Source organism: Dermacentor silvarum, chromosome 1 (assembly GCF_013339745.2).
Source record: "Dermacentor silvarum isolate Dsil-2018 chromosome 1, BIME_Dsil_1.4, whole genome shotgun sequence".
NCBI lineage: Eukaryota > Metazoa > Arthropoda > Arachnida > Ixodida > Ixodidae > Dermacentor > Dermacentor silvarum.
Window position 1 is genome coordinate 443,138,908 of NC_051154.1, and position 16,375 is coordinate 443,155,282.

At 52.2% G+C, this 16,375-nt stretch overlaps 1 protein-coding gene and 1 pseudogene across 1 annotated transcript; both read right to left on the reverse strand.

Annotated features, from left to right (window-relative positions):
• Nucleotides 1-10,258: 10,258 nt before the first annotated feature.
• LOC119455408 (uncharacterized) lies at nucleotides 10,259-13,219 on the reverse strand (annotated as a pseudogene).
• A 672-nt stretch (nucleotides 13,220-13,891) lies between these two features.
• On the reverse strand, nucleotides 13,892-15,840 carry LOC119448930 (uncharacterized). The gene has a single exon (XM_037712139.2). The coding sequence runs from the start codon at nucleotides 15,838-15,840 to the stop codon at nucleotides 14,041-14,043; it is 1,800 nt and encodes a 599-aa protein (XP_037568067.1). The 3' UTR covers nucleotides 13,892-14,040.
• Between the last annotated feature and the right edge of the window lie 535 nt (nucleotides 15,841-16,375).

Below are 16,375 nucleotides of genomic sequence, written 5' to 3' on the forward strand. Positions count from 1 at the left end.
CCTGCGAACGCTTAGAATTGTTCCCTAGGTTGCCGCACGCGCACCTACTCAGTGACGCAAGTTGGCGAGATGTTCGTTGAAGAGCACCCCACACCCAATGCATTCATGGTGCAAGTCGCAAAAACGTTCGCCTGAAAGACGTACATTGGAAAGCGGTACATACCCTTTACATTGGTGGCGCAACCTGCTAAAGCGTCTGGTTGCTGTCCCTGCATGGGGACGCTTGTGACGTCGGTTCGATTCCGCCCAGCATCGGAGAAATTTAAAGGATATTTTTCGTCATATTCTCGAGCGCCACATTCCCAGGCACATATCTAGTTACCGAAATTGGCGTCAAAGACGTTTATTGAAGAGCAGCATACACCTCATTAGGGACAAGCACAGACCGAGTGGCACATACCCAGTGCTCCAAGTCGGTGTCAAAGAGTTTCATTGAACAGCAGTGCAACACAGTTCCGCATCTACATTGGCCCATGTCGGTGGGAAAGGTGTTCGTTGAAGAGCTGCACACATGTACTACACATGGCCACATATGTACTGGGAAACTCAAGTTTGCCCGATGGTTGGTTTCGAATCCTGTTCCCTCAGCACAAGAGCCCGATGGTCTAGCCATTCGACCGTTGACTTTCGTTTTGGTCTTTCCATGGTCTAACCATTCGTGGGTTGGCAGGAAAACGGTTCGACACAAACATACAGAGATATAGATACATAGCTTCTAGAAAGTGCGTGAAGTACCCTAAGAATGCTAACGCATCAAGAATGCTGCATCCATGGCAAATAGTAACGCAAACAGCTAGGTAGCACCTCCAGAGGAAGCGCCAAGCGTACTGTCAGCTGGGGCCCCCGAAACGAGCAAGAAACCTTTGACCGTGCAGGTCACGCAAACTGGGACCAACGCTGATTAAGCCGGGCTTGCACAGCTCGTTCTTACTACTTTCACTAGTCCTGTAGCAGTCAGCAGCCATGTAGCAGTCATATTGCGGTGACATAGTTTGGTTCTTAAATCAAATTGCCCCATTTTTTGCGGCATCGCAAAACTAAGCGGAGCCTGCTGCGCCTTTTTGACAATTGGGGGCCGGACGTGCTAACCACATAGTTACTGCGCATCGTCCGCTGCATGACACTTTGTGCGAGATTTGTTGTGTGTTCAATGTAGACTCGGAGGTTGGCCTGTGCGTCTATTTCGTAGGCAACAGCATGCACTACACTTTTTCAGCATAGCTGGCGCGATGCAGCAGTCCTTTGCTGTGCGGCTATCAGTGCAGCGAACAAGCGTAGGTTTGTTCAACCTTGTTGTGCTTAGGCTAGATTAAGAATCGTTGCCTGAAACACTCTCTCGATTCTCGCGGATGACAACTGCGCCCGGACCTGAGGATTGACTTGCTCAAAGTTTGATTTAGGGTTACAAAAGATGACAACGCTGACGTATATCTCCACAGGCAAGGCCTCAACATTTCAACAGCAATATGCATGCTAGTTGCCTTGACGCTAAGCTCGAGAACATCCTATCCTATATCGATCAGTCACCAACCTCTGAGAACCCATATATTCTTTAGGCATCTATGTCGACCGAAGCAACGCCTGGGGTCTTCAGTTGGCCTACCAAAAGAAGAGTCACCTAAACAATTTACCCTGTCAATTTCTTCGCTAGAAGACAAGAGCACCATTCAGGTGTACATTGCTCTAACCTAGAGAGCGCTCCTAGTGGGAAATTTCGCGCGACAGCCCTCTAGTACTGTCAAACATCCTGAAGGGAAATCTTCGAGTACTCGAGCTCATGCGAGTCCAAGCACCTGAAGCAATGGTCTTCGTAAATTGTCGGAACAGGAACAGCCAACTTCAACAAATAAAATTTCATTGCTAGGGTCCTTCCTTTCACTACGTATTTCCACTTAGATCTGTGTTTAACGCATCTTGAGCAATATTATCGGTTTCAGTCTCATCGCCTTGATATCTTCTCGAAATTAGACAAGACAATGCGTCTTGTAATCGCATTGTAGGCACTGTAACCATCTGCCGCTCCACTCTTCCGTGTGGTTTCATACCTGCAGAAAGCCCACCGGCTCCTTAGTGGTGTCTCCGGCAACCACAAGCGCGCCTCTCCATTCCAGTATTCGCTATGGAGCCTTACATACCTGTGTTCGCACTGAAGCAAGCGGCTATGCGTTACACCGACGAGTACACCGACCAAATACAAATATACATAGATGACTCTTAAAATATGAGCAGCTCCACTGGTGCAGTAGTTATGCCGTCGACATCAATCTACAGAAAGTTCAAAATTTCTCACGTCACGGCGTCGACAAGGCGAGAAGTTGTCGCCGTCCATAACGCTATCTGATAGGTTAGTCAAATGTCATCCAATCGCTGTGCTGTATTCTGCGATTTAAAGGTGGCTCTATGGATCTCTCCTGTCAGCTCTCTGTCTCTGCCCCAATGGACAACTATAGGCTTGTATTAAAAAAAATTCTTACCCCGGAACTGCGCGTAAGAGCAGGTGCTCAAGAATGCTGAATGGTGTTTGACATTTTATCAGTAGAAGCACTCGATTACTGGTAAACAGCGTTTGGAAAAAAAAAACTGGTGCAATGCACAAAGCTTTTGGTTCAAAAGAACAGTTTGCGATTGGCAGGGCGCGTTTGTTATTTATGTCCTAGATTGTGTTTGGCTTGTACCTGCTCGAACAAACAGCTATGTCGAAAGATAATTTTTTTGTGTGAATACGGAGCCTATTCATTATAATGCTCTTCCATTAGAATTGTTTGAAAAATCATTTCAAAGAGAATCGTAATGTTGGACATATAGTCAAAGAAGGAGCCTTGCCAATGGAAAACAGTTCTTATGAACGAAAAGCTTTGTAAATTCGGGCCCCTCGTCTTCTTGCCGCTTTTCCTAATCCACGGCGCTGAGTAGCCAACCAGGCCCAGGATGGTTAACCTCCCTACCTTTCCATTATTCTATCTCTCTGTCTCTCAGCACTCCTCCTACAAAGGCGACTCATCTCTGCCTTAGATGCGAGCCAAAGAAGTGTAGCCATGTCGCCACCAACGCTGTGTTGCTGTCCTCGTCATGCCGTCAAAGTTGTCATGGTGTTTTCTTCGTACTGTCAACATTGCCCACAGCTGGGGCAGAGTGCCCTGGTTTGAAGGAGTTTTGCACAATGTTTGGAACGTTGGGAGAAGTCGAAGAAGCAGAGAGAGAGAGACAAAGAAAGGGAAAGAAAGACAAGGAGGCTAGTCAGCGTAAATACCGGCTTGCTACCCTGTACTGGGGAAAAGGGTAAAGGGAATAAAAGGTGATAGAAGAAACAAATAAAAAAAGAAAGTAAGAAAATTCGCGCAATAACGCGACCCTACGCACTACAACGTCCAAAGCCGGTCGCACTATTCAGAAGCCCTTAAGAACTTCAGCAGAGCCCTTAAGGCCTTGAGTGGCGAAACCCGTCTAGACCAGTGACACTTTTTTCCTCTGTGAGGATGCAATTGTCCAGTTTTTCAAGCGCAGATAAGAGCACTTTTCTTGCCACATTGTAGCGGGGACAATCACAGAGGAGGTGCTTGATTGTCTCCTCGCAGCCACAGTTGTCGCAAGCAGGGCTGTCAGCCATTCCAATGCGGAAGGAATAGGCGTTCGTGAATACTACGCCGAGCCACAGGCGGCACAGAAGTGTTGCTTCTGCTCCTGGTAACCTTGGTGGAAGACGGAGTTGCAGACGTGGATCCAATCTGTGGAGGCGTGCGTCGCTGAAATCACTGGAACACAGTCTGCGTATGCTCGCGTGCGAGGGAACGAAGTTTTGTGGCTGCGTCTGTTCTCGACAGTGGTATTGATACAATAGGGACACCATCGTGAGCCGATCGGTCAGCGTCATCCGCACTGCGATTTCCCGAAATTCCGCAGTGACCAGGTATCCACTGGTAGATGATATTGTGCTCCTTGTCGGTTGCATGATGGTGAAGTAGTTGGATGTCTGCGACTAATTGTGCGTTAGGTCCGTGGTTGAAAGGGGACAGCAGGCACTGGAGAGCTGCCTTCGAGTCACAAAAGATGGACCATGACTGTGATGATTTGGGACCAATAAATTCAAGAGCAGCACGGATAGCTGCGAGTTCTGCAGCCGTCGATGATGTAATGTGAGACGTTTTGAATTGACTGGTGAAAGATTTCACGGGAATTACCAGTGCTCCCGCCGAACTTTCGGAGGAGACAGAACCGTCCGTGTAAACGTGGGTGCGTTCTCTGTGTTTTTCATGCATTAATGAAAGCACGGTTTGTTTGAGGGCGGATGACGGCATCTCCGTTTTCTTTTTGATACCGGGAATTACATGAAGGGCTTGGATTGGATGCAGGCACCACAGTGGTGGAGATGGTCGTGCGGCAGGCGTGAAGTTCGCCTGTAATGTTCCGTGGTTGGCAGCGATAATCCTGCTAAACGGTGAACAAGGTCAACCGTCAGGAAGGGAGGCGAGATGATGCGATGGAAGTCGGGCGAAGTGCCTGATGTGCATCCTTAAAGCGTCGACTGGGGTGGTCATGCGCGATGGCTATTGTTGCTGCCATCGATGCACACCTGTGAAGGCCAAGACATATTCGCAGAGATTGAGCTTGCACAGACTGGAGGTTGGTCTTACCGGTCCAACTAAGTACAGGTGAGCTATAGCGTAGGAGACCCAGGAAGGGTGCGTTATGAAGTTGGAGCATCACCCTCACAGATGTACCCCATGACTTTCCCGCGAGAAATCTGAGAACATGGGTTACCATGGCCAGCTTTTTTTAGGTAGTAGATGTGAGGACTGCAGGAGAGGTCTCGATCGATTATCACTCCTAGAAAACCATGTGTCTTCTCGTAGATGATTGGCTGTCCATTAATTTTGACAACATACTGTCTCATTCCTTTGCGCGTGAGAGCGACCATAGAGCACTTCTCTGATGAGACGTCCAGACCTCGTGCTCGAAGATAACCTGATATTATTGTGGCCGCTTTTTGGAGTCTGGCGCGCACCTGGGACGCGTAACTCCTGATGACCAAATACATATATCGTCCGCATAGATCGACACATGGACGGAATGCGGAAGGGAATGAACGAGGTCGATGAGCACTAGATTAAATAGAGTGGGGCTCAAGACTCCACCTTGTGGTACACCACGGTAGGTGTTGTGCTGCGATGTCACACCATCCTCTGTTTGCACAAAGAATGACCTGTCCTTGAAATAGCTGAGTATGCATCGAAAAGCAAGGCCACATAGGCCGACATCGCCCAAAACGTCTGGCATGGCTCGATGAGTTATGTTGTCATAAGCGCTATTAACGTCCAGGAACATCGCCGCTGACAGTCTCTTTAGGGTTTTTTCGTGCTGAACCGACGAGACAATATCTGTGACAGTGTCTATAGAAGAACGTCTGCGTCCGAATCCTGCCATAGCGTCAGGGTATATCTCCTACCGTTCTAGATACCACTCCAGACGTGCGAGCACCATCCTCTTCATCACTTTTCCTGGACACCTGGTCAGAGCAATGGGACGATAAGACGCCACGTCTAGAGGTCATTTGCCTGGTTTGAGCAGAGGCACAAGACGGCTGGACTTCCATGCAGTAGGAACCACTCCTTCACGCCACGAATTGTACACGTCCAGAAGAGCATGCCGGGCTGTTTGACCGAGGTTGGCGAGAGCTGCGTACGTCACCCCGTCAGGCCCAGGCCATGAGGAACGCCTGCGCGCTGCCAATGCCGCTTGCAACTCCTCGATGGAAAACAGATTGTCCATACGAGAATCCCTCGAGATGGGAAGGTTATAGGGATCATGCGCGGTGAACGAGGAGGGTTTACCGGCAACCTTCAAACAGAGTCCTCCACTACGTTGATCTATCCGCGACCTTGGTATAGAGCCAGGCATTTGAAGGGGTGGCGTTATTACGGCAATGTTCGAAGCCCGCGCACCGTCCTCCATATATATGACAGGGGTTTATGTGGGTCAAGGGAATCACAGAAAATCATTCACCTTAGAGACTGCAGTAAGTTGATCCGACGCTGGATCTTCTTCTGTATGCGTCTCGAATCCCTAAAGTCGAAGCTGGACTTGGGTGCGCCGGTAGCGTCGTTCAGCGCGACGGCGAATTGCTCGGACGCGCTCCAATTCCGCTTCGAATTCAGAAAATTTCGGAATAGGCCTAAAAACGCTTGTGGCCTTTTGATCAGCGTCATTAATTAGCTCCTCGATGTTTTCAGGTACACAGTTCTGAGACTTTTGACACATCTGCTCCATGAGGAGCGTGTATTTAGGCCAGTCCATGCGTTGAACTGTGGTATAGTGTGACTTGCCTATGCCTTCGACCTTAACATATTATGACACTCCTACGTGCGTTCTGGGTTTACAACTCAAAATGATTTGGGGCATCCAAGAGGGGTGGAGGAAGAAGACGACGTGTGGCTAGCGAGCTGAATCTCGATCGGCACTCAGCTGATCAAGGCCGTCGCGACTCACTCTACTTGGCTTATAATAAACGCCTTTTGTTGGTGTAACAGAGTGGTGGAGTGTGCTGGGTACGACACTACGTACCACGGAGCCGCAACATCTCGGACTTCGCCGGAGCCGCCGTCTTGCGGTCTCTCGCCAACAACGTTTATCATGTCTCAGGACGGAAGTGGAAAAACGCCAGCGCCAGGTGTACGAGCTCAAAGGCCAACGCCAGTTCGACCTTTGCAACACTACATGGAACCACGCTCGTCCGCGAGAAAAGCGGGCGAAGATGTCGACGAGTGGCTGACACACTACGCACGGGTGAGCCGCTACAACCGTTGGGACTCTATCACTCAGCTTGAGTATGTCGTACTGTTTCTGAGTGAAACAACGCTGATGTGGTTTGAAAATCATGAATACTCCCTGACAACGTGGGAGCGCTTCGTTGAAGAAATTAGGAAGTGTTTTGGAGACTCCTACGCCAAACAGAAACGCGTTTCTCAGAAGAGCTCAGACTCCTGGAGAAACGTGCACTGCGTACATCGAAGAGATCCTCAAGCGGTGCAAAATAGTGAGTTCACAGATGTCGCAGTAAGACAGAGTCGGACATCTCCTTAAAGAAATTGCTGAAGATGTCTACAATTTCCTTATAGGCAGGGAACACGTTGATTCCGTCTCAGGTGTCGTACGTCACTGCCGTACGTTTGAGACGTTGAAGACTCGTCGCATTGCGCCAAAATATGGACGACTGGCCAATCTGACAACCGTTTCCAGCATCGATGAGAGCCCGTCCGCCGATATTTCATCCACTATACGGCAGATCGTGCGTGAAGCTCTGCGGCGACACGAGGTAATTGCGTGCAGCGTCATGCAACAACCTGCTGCCTATTCCCCGCAACACACGGCGCCTGCAGCATCGTGCACTCCGTGGCAACCGTCGGTATGAGTCACGGACATCACCCACAGAGGAGCTCCACGGCCTCGTCAAGGCACATTTACGCACGAACAACGACGAGAACACCCTCACTCCGGCAGGTTTCCACGCAGACCGACTGTTCCTCCTGTTCAGCAGGTTGAGCCACTTTACTCGGTCACACGACCCCCCACGGCTGAGCGCTTCGAGGAGCCGTTCATCGATCGTCGTTTACCTGTGTGCTACGGCTGCGGAGACTTGGGCCACATTGCCAGGTACTGAAATCGCCGTCAACCACCGAGGTTCGACCGATCTACGATGTCAAGGCGGTACCGCGATCCACTTGATGAAACGTACTCACCCTCGTACACAGACCCAGGAAGCAACCCTCGCCAGCACCCGGAGACGCTGCGGAACAGTTCTCCAGCATTAGATCGCAGCCTGACACCACCACCCGCACCTCGCGCAAGCCGCTCGCCGTCTCCGCGGCGTCGTTACCCGTCGCCACCTCCGGAAAACTAGTCAGCGCGGCCGTTGGAGGTGAGGTCGCTGGACAATCTTCGATGTCGACAGAGATACCTCCACCCGTTTGTATGCTTAAGAATAAGGTTTGTGTACTGATTGGCGGAGTTTCAACAATGGCCTTAGTGGACACAGGAACAACCGTTTCAGTGATGAGTCTTGCATTTAAAATCCTCCTAGGACTAAAAGTGATGTTTCGCTGGGACCGGGCTGATACGTTTCGTGGAGTGAGTGGGGAGTTGTTACATCCTGTCGGGGTTTGCAATGTGGACGTTATCTTGGGCAGTCAAATAGTTAACGCGGAGTTTGCAGTTCTGTCTCATTCTACGCATGCCATAATCCTGCGCCTTGATTTTTTGAAACTGTGTGGTGCCACTGTCGACTGCAGAACAGGAAAAAGTAGTGTAGATACGAGATTTTCGGCTGCGTTTAGGGAAGGCCCACCAATTCACGAAAGTGTGTTTTGCGTATCCAGTGATACAGTAGTGCCTCCGTTGTGTGCTGCGTGTGTTTCAGTCACCTGTTTCCCTACCACCGACGTAACGTTTGACGCTACCGTGGAGCCCATTATTCTGAGCTGCATCAAGAGGAATGTGCTGATACCGTATTGCACGCTGTCAGTTGTTCACGGACGCACAGGCTTATGGACCGTAAACTGTTCCAGTGAACCTGCAATACTACCACAGGGTCTGAAACTTGCCGCCTACCATGAAGATCAAGTGCAGTCACTAGCCATTCTTACAGAAGCCCCTGATTCTTCAGATGAACGCCATTTTGTTAATGCATGCCCTCCAGCGGACTCCTCCATTCTAACTATGGTGAACAAGTCACTCAGCAATAACCAGCGTCAGGAAGTGGCGAATATTCTGGTAAAACACGCCGGACTGTTTGACTTTTCACAGCAACAGGAGCCACCATTGTTTCCTCCCTTCTCGAATACACCATCGCATAGATACGGGATCTGCCCAACCATTGCGACAGAAGCCGTACAGAGTCTCACCATCGGAACGCAAGGTGATCAACGATCAAGTCCGCGAAATGCTACATAAGAATGTTATCCAAGAATCCTGCAGTCCGTGGGCAGCGCTAGTGATCCTGGTTAAAAAGACAGATGGTACATGGCGATTTTGTGTTGACTACCGTCGCCTAAACACCATCACCAAAAAGGACGTGTATCCACTTCCACGTATTGATCATACCATCGACTGCCTTTCATCAGCATCTTACTTTTCGTTTGTCGTCTTGAGGTCGGGGTACTGGCAGATTCCTATGCACAAGGCAGACAAGGAGAAAACGGCATTTGTGACACCAGACGGACTTTTTGAATTTAGTTTGATGCCGTTCGGGCTGTGTAATGCGTGGGAAGTGTGCGTATGCTATCTAGATAATGTAGTGATTTTCGGGCGCACATTCAGTGAGCACAACGCACGTCTCGACCTTGTGTTAGACTGCTTGGAAAAAGCAGGCTTGGTGCTCAACTCGAAGAAATGCCATTTTGGAGAGCGCCAAACGCTGGTTCTGGGTCATCTAGTGGATAAGGACGGCATACGACACGATCCAGCGAAGACTGCTGCCTTCAAACCACCTCGCTCAGTAAAAGAGCTACGCAGTTTCCTGGGTCTTTGCTCATACTACCGCCGGTTTATTCGTGGATTTGCCAACATCGCACGGTATCGAATCACATGCCTCCTCCAGAAGGGCGTTCCCTTCGAATGGACCCCTGATTGTGACGCCCGTTTTCATGAGCTGAAGTTTCTTCTGACGTCCCATCCCATTCTCCGACACTTCGACCATGCGGCTCCCACGGAAATTCATACGGATGCTAGCGGTATTGGCATCGGCGCAGTCCTTCTTCAACGCGTCGACACCAAAGAACACGTCGTCGCCTATGCGAGTCGCTCCTTAAGCAAGTCTGAGCGCAAGTACACAGTCACAGAGCAAGAATGTCTTGCAGTGATTTTCGCGGTACAACGCTTCCGGCTTTACCTGTACGGGCGCCCCTTCACTGTGGTGACAGACCATCATTCTCTATGCTGGCTACTTATCCTCCGTGATGCATCAGGCCGGCTTGCGCGTTGGACACTTCGCTTACAGGAGTATGATTTTACCGTTTCTTATAAAAGCGGCTGATGGCACGCCAACGCTGACTGCCTCTCGCGCATGCCGCTTCCAACGACGGACTGCGACGCGGACAACTTCGATCGCCATAACGCATCACTGGAGCCAGGATTTCGTGATATTCATACCTTCAAGATCGAGCAACAAAAAGACAGAATTTTAGAGCCACTGCTCATTACCGCAAGGAAATTAGCACCATCGTTTCTGTGTTCGTGATGGGGTCTGTAGAGAGAGAGAGAGAGAATAACTTTACTGAGAATGCCTGCAGAGTCGATTAAGCTCCCTCCACGCAGGGAGGACGAGCTTTCATCGCGACGCGGCCACTACGTCAGTCTCGTGCGTTATGCTCCTCGAGGTCTTGCTCCCTCGCTACTTCCGCGGGTCCGAGAGGGCCGCCGCCCCCTTCCTGGGGGTGCCGCCCCCCTTATCCTCGGTTTCGCTAGGTCGCTGCCTTCCTAGAGCGGCCGAGACCTGCTGGACGGCCTTGAGTTGTGTCTCTTGATTGTAGATCCTCGTTGCAGCCTCTAGCTGCGGCGGGATCGTCGTCTTCTCACTGGCTTCTCTCGGATTTACACCACAGTCCCAAAGGATGTGAGCCGCGGTAGCTCTCTCCTTCGCACACAGTCTACACACGTCACTCGTGTACACACTCGGACACACGTGCTTAGCTAGCACCGGGGTGAGCAGGGACCCTTTCTGTAATTGTCTGTATAACACTGCCTCCTTCCGGGTAAGCCCCGGGTGAGGTGGGGGCATAGTCTGTCTGTTCAGTCTGTACCATTTCACTATTTCGTTGAAGGTGGTCATCTTGTCCTTGGCACTGTACCGCGACCAACACTCCGAGTCAGCCGTGTTTGCAGCCGCGCGGTTGGTTAGTCCTCGCGAGGCCGCGTTGGCCGTCTCGTTGTGGTTCGCGTTCCCGCGTTCCGACACGTCACTGCCCATGTGGGCCGGAAACCACTTGATCACAGCAGCACTTTTGCGCCCGATGTCTTCGACCTTTCGCAGTATGCGCGCGGCCTCACTACATACCATACCGTTGGCATAGTTCTTCACTGCCGTTCTAGAGTCACACAGCACTGTAGTGCATCCGGGGTCGGAGACGGCCAAGGCGATAGCCACCTCCTCCGCTTGGTGTGCTTCTCGAGTCCGGACGCTCGCTGCGGTCTTCGTTGCACCCGTCGATGCTCCGACGACCACAGCCGCGTATGCGTCGCTGCTGCCTCGATACTCCGCCGCGTCCACGTAGACGGCGCCTTCTTCTCTGGCGTGGAGGTCCACGAGAGCCCTGGCCCTCGCCAACCTCCGCTCCTTGTTGTGCTCGGGGTTGACGTTCTTCGGGATCGGGCAGACCCTGAGCTTTCTATTGATGCTATCCGGTATAGGTACGTTATTCTACTGCTTGCCTTCCCTCGGCTCGAGTCCAAGGTCCCGCAGTATCTGTCTTCCGGTTCTCGTTTCAGAGAGACGTTCGAGTTGCGCCGTTCTATGTGCCTCGGCTATTTCGTCCAGCGTGTTGTGGACTCCCAGCGCCATGAATTTTTCGGTGCTCGTGCTCCCGAGGAGACCGAGTGCCGCCTTATACGCCTTGCGTATGGTGGCGTCTATCTCGTTACGTTCACTCGGCCTCCAGTTGTGGAAGGCGGCGACGTACGTTATGTGGCTAACTGCAAAGGATTGAACGAGCCTAGTCAGGCTCTCCTCCTTCATCTCCGCTCTTCTGTTAGACACCCTCTTGATGAGTCTCATTGCCGCGGCTGCTTTGCCCGCGAGCTTGTTCACCGTTTCACCGTTGACTCGATTTCGCTCGATAAGCAGCCCGAGCACTCGAATCTTCGCGACTTCCGGTAATACTTGTCCTCCCGCCGTCTTGATCGTGATCTTGGGATGCTCGTACTTGAATTCTATATTCTTTCTTTTCCTGCCCGATCCTTTCGGTGGAATCACCAGCAGCTCTGACTTGGCCGGAGAGCAAACCAGTCCAGACCCGTCCAGCTGCTCCTCGATGGCGTTGACCGCTTCTTGCAGCGTTGTCTCGATGTGTCCGTCGCTTCCTCCCGGTACCCATAGCGTAACGTCGTCGGCGTAGATGGTGTGCCGGACTCCCGTTACTCTTTCTAGCCGGTTGCCCACCCCGATCATCACGAGGTTGAAGAGTAACGGGGAGATCACCGAGCCCTGCGGGGTTCCGACGCTGCCCAGCTTCTTCTCTTCGAGCTGCAGGTCTCCCGCGCAGATCTCGGTGGTCCATTCCGTCAGGAAGTCTTTGATGTACTCGTATGTCTTTCTGCCCATGTTTAGCCTGGATACTTGGGCCAGGATAGCCGAGTGCCTCACTTTATCGAAGGCGCTCTGCAGGTCCAGCCCAAGTATGGCTCTGTTGTCCTTGGTGGCCGTCATATCGTCGATGATCTCGTTCTTCAGTAAGATCATGGCGTCTTGCGCCCCGAGCTTGTTCCGAAACCCTATGATGGAATTCGGGTAGAGCTCCGATTCTTCCAGGTAACGCTGCCACCTGTTCATGAGAACGTGCTCGAGGACCTTTCCCACGCACGAAGTGAGCGAGATCGGCCTGAGGTTCTCTATATTTGGTGGTCTGCCAGGCTTGGGGATGAGGATCGTCTTGGCTGCTTTCCATTGCTTGGGTAGCCTTCCATCTTGCCAGCACTTGTAGAATTTCGTGAGCGTTTCGATGGCCGCTTCGTTGAGGTTCTTGAGCGCTCTGTTGGTCACTCGGTCGGGACCCGCGGCGGACCTGCCATTGAGATCCTGCAGAGCAGCTCTGACTTCCCATGTCTCGATGTCTCGATCTAGCGTCTCGTTCTCGTTGCCTTGGTAATCCGGGTGTCTTTCCGTGGGGGTGGTCGGTAGGTACTTGGCGTCCAAGTTCCGCTTGATCTCGTCCTCTCCGTGTTCGCAGATTGCCTTGTGTAGGATCCTGGCCAGGTTGTTGTGTTGGTGGCTCTTGGTCTTTGTTTCGTCGAGGAGGTGCCGCAGCATGTTCCACGTTTTGCCCTTGTGTAACTGTCCGTCGGCTTCATTGCAGGCCTCGTTCCATTGTTGGGTGCATAGCACCTTGCAGTGAGCCTCGATCTGCCTGTTGAGCTCGGCGATCTTCTTCCTTGGACTTCGGTTCGTTCGTTGCTTCTGCCACCTCGCCTTTATGGACTGCTTGGCTTCTATCAGGTGGGCGAGCCGACTGTCCATCTTGTCTATCCGTTCGTCCGTTTCAAGCTCTTTGGTGGCTCTTTCCGTCGTCTCAACGACGTTAGCCGCCCATTGTTCGATGTCCATAATGTCCAGTTGCACCGCGGGTAGTGCCGTTCGAAAGGCGTCCCAATCCGTAATGCGATGCTTCCTTATGCCAGTGTTGCCTTGGCCTTCGAGCGGTACGACGACCTCCACGATGTAGTTAAGGTCCGGAGTGGTGTCTCTCGTAACCGATGTACCGATCCTGGTGGGAAAGACCGGATCCGTGATTAGGTTCAGTCCCACGTCGGTGGCATCTTGCATCAGCTCTCTTCCCTTGACCGTCGTTCTTTGGTAGCCCCAGCCTTGGTTCGGAGCGTTAAAGTCTCCGCACACTAGGAGCGTATTGCTCCCCGCGACTCTACTTGCCTTGTGAAGTAGTGCCTTGAACTTCTGTTGTGCGTGAGACGAATTGCTGTAGACGTTCACCAGGAAAGTGCTCTCCTTCCTCTTCTTGCCCGTAATTACTTACATCGTGCAGTGTTTGATGGCGCTTCTGCCGGTCAGTTTGTGTTCCATGATGGTGATCCCTTTTCTAACGAAGGTGCAGACCCCTCGGCCCTTGCCCTTGGACGTGTTCCTTTCGCTCGGCGGGCTGTCGTGCGACCGGTAGCCCGGGAGTCTCGGTGTCTCTTCGCTGTGTGTTTCTTGTATCATTATTACGTCTGGTTTCCTCGTTTGTTGCTGCAAGTGTTGCAGCAGCACCGCTCTCTTGCCGGTAAAGCCGTTGCAATTCCAGTGCCAGACCAAGAGGTCTCTCACTGGTGGTGTGGTTACTGCTATGCGTGCTGTCCCGGCCATGATTGCTGCAGTTTGGCGATGATCTGTGCTTCCATACTTTGCATTTGTGCCTGTATGTGCGCCTGCAGCTGTGTTTGCATCTGTGCTATCATGTTCTGGATCGTGCTCTGAATGTTGGTTGTCATCTGCTGAACCGTTTGCTCGAGCGCGGTGAGGCGTTCGTTGGTTACCTTGCTGGTCGCCTCAAGATGGTCGAGTCTGTCACCATGTTTCTCGATTCTCTCCGTTATCTTTCGTTCTTTGGCGCCCTCTATGGCTCTCCTCTTGGGAGCCGGTCCTGCCGCGATCGCGGCTCTCGGGTCCACCTCGACCTCTGGTTCGTCCTCGGTCATCTCTTGTTTTCTCTGTTGTGCGGGCGTCGGCTGCTGTGGCTGCTGTTGCTGCTGTTGCTGCTGTTGCTGCATCGCAATTAATGTCGTTAGCTTCTCGTTGATTTCCTTGATGGTTGCGTCCTGTTCGGCGATTCTCCGCTTTAGCTTCTCGTTCTCGTCTCTCAAGGATTTCTCCACCCCGTTCACTTCTTGGATCTTCTTCGCGGCGTTTTGCGCCGGTGGTTGTCTCTTCTCTGCCATGTTTGCCTTGACTGCGTCGGCCCAGGAGCCTCTCTCCCTTGACTGCGACTTTCTGCGGCGACTGGCGCTCCTGCCTATTTTGCTGTCGTCCCTTTTGCGGCTGCTGTCGCGCTGCTTTGATTCCCCGCGGGGTCTCTCGGCAGGCGACGCTCGTCGCAGCGGAGAGCTTTCCGGGTCCGGTTGTTGCTGCATGGCTTCCATCTTGCGTTCCCATTGCCGCTTCTTGACCACGTACGGCATCTTGTACTTGTTTTTGCATTCCCTGTCGCCCGTTGGGTGCTGTCCCCCGCATAGCTTGCACTTGGGCTTGCATTCGCGTTCGTGACCCTCTCTGGGGTTCGCGATTCCGCAGCCGAAGCACACTTTGGCGTTGGTATTCGGGCATACGTCTCTTCTATGGCCGACCCTGCCGCATTGCTTGCACACGTCAAAGTGCTTGCGGTAAAGTCCGCACCTGACCAATATCGAGCCATACTTGACGTAGTTCGGTACTTTCTGTCCAGCGAAAAGTACTATCACCGTGGTTGTATTGCCGATTCTGTGTGCCTCCACCGCTAGGGGGTTGTAGGGGTTCACGATATTTTCGGCTATCTCCTCCGGGGTGTCGTCTACGGCTATACCTCGGATGACTCCCTTGACCGCGCCGTCCGGCGCCGTTCGGTAGGCGTTGATTTCGTATGTCTTACTTCCTATGTTAAGGGCTTTGACCTTAGAGTACAGCGTGGCGCTCCTCTCGTCCGGGGTGCTGACCACGATGATGTTTTGCTGCGCGTTTGTGCAGATGGTGTCTGCTTTGGCTTCTTCCTTCGTTACTCGAGCCGCCGTCCTGACGACCGACATGGTAATTGAAGCCTCCGTTTTCGCTACGTTGAGACTGCCACGTGGTCTCATGACTACCTTGGTGTCTTCTTTCGGCATATCTATCGGCATCCTCGCCGCTTTCGTTACCGAAGCTGCAACTCTCTTAGCAAAGCTGGCCCTGGTCTTGGGTCTAGACTGGCGAGTAATGGTGGCGGACTCACCGTTTTCCTTGCCGGCCATGATCTGCTTGATGCGCTTGCCGGAGGCCGACCAGCCTTCGACGTCTTCCGGTGTAATGTCCTCTCCGTGAACTTCTATGCGCGTGCGCCCGCCGAAACTGCCGATGCTCAGCGTTGACGTCATGTTGTCTTCCATCGACGTGACCACTTCCATTTCGGACGCCATCTTGGTCGTACTCGTCGCCGGGTTAGGCCTAGCGGCCAGGCCCGTCACGACCGGTGGGCGTACTCGTGGTAGGCCTACGTTAGGCTTAGCGAAAAGTCCGCACCGCATCAGAGAAAAGTCGTCGTAAATCGAGAAAATCACGTAGCGCTTGGTCAAAACTGGTACCGGTCGATGCCCCGCACCTTCGCGCACACTTTGGTACCAATTATATCGCAGCAACTGTAAATTAACGCTGCGTTCATTGGCATAATAGCAAGAGTCGATGTGAAGCGCGTCCGCTCCCGTCGACAACCCGGAGGAAAAAACCATGGGGTTCTGTACAAAAAAAAAATTGTCGCAGTTTCACCCGAAAGGCGAAGCATCAATTGCGATAGCAAATTAGTCGAGAGCTATACGGAGTAAGGATAGTAGTTTTATCAGCTGTATAAACTTGGACATGCAGCAGCACCCAGCGATACTAGATTACCTCTTTAACGTTGGCAGCACCAGCAACGCGCAGAACTGTTGTCGACGCCGTCGGCGTTTTGCCCGCGTT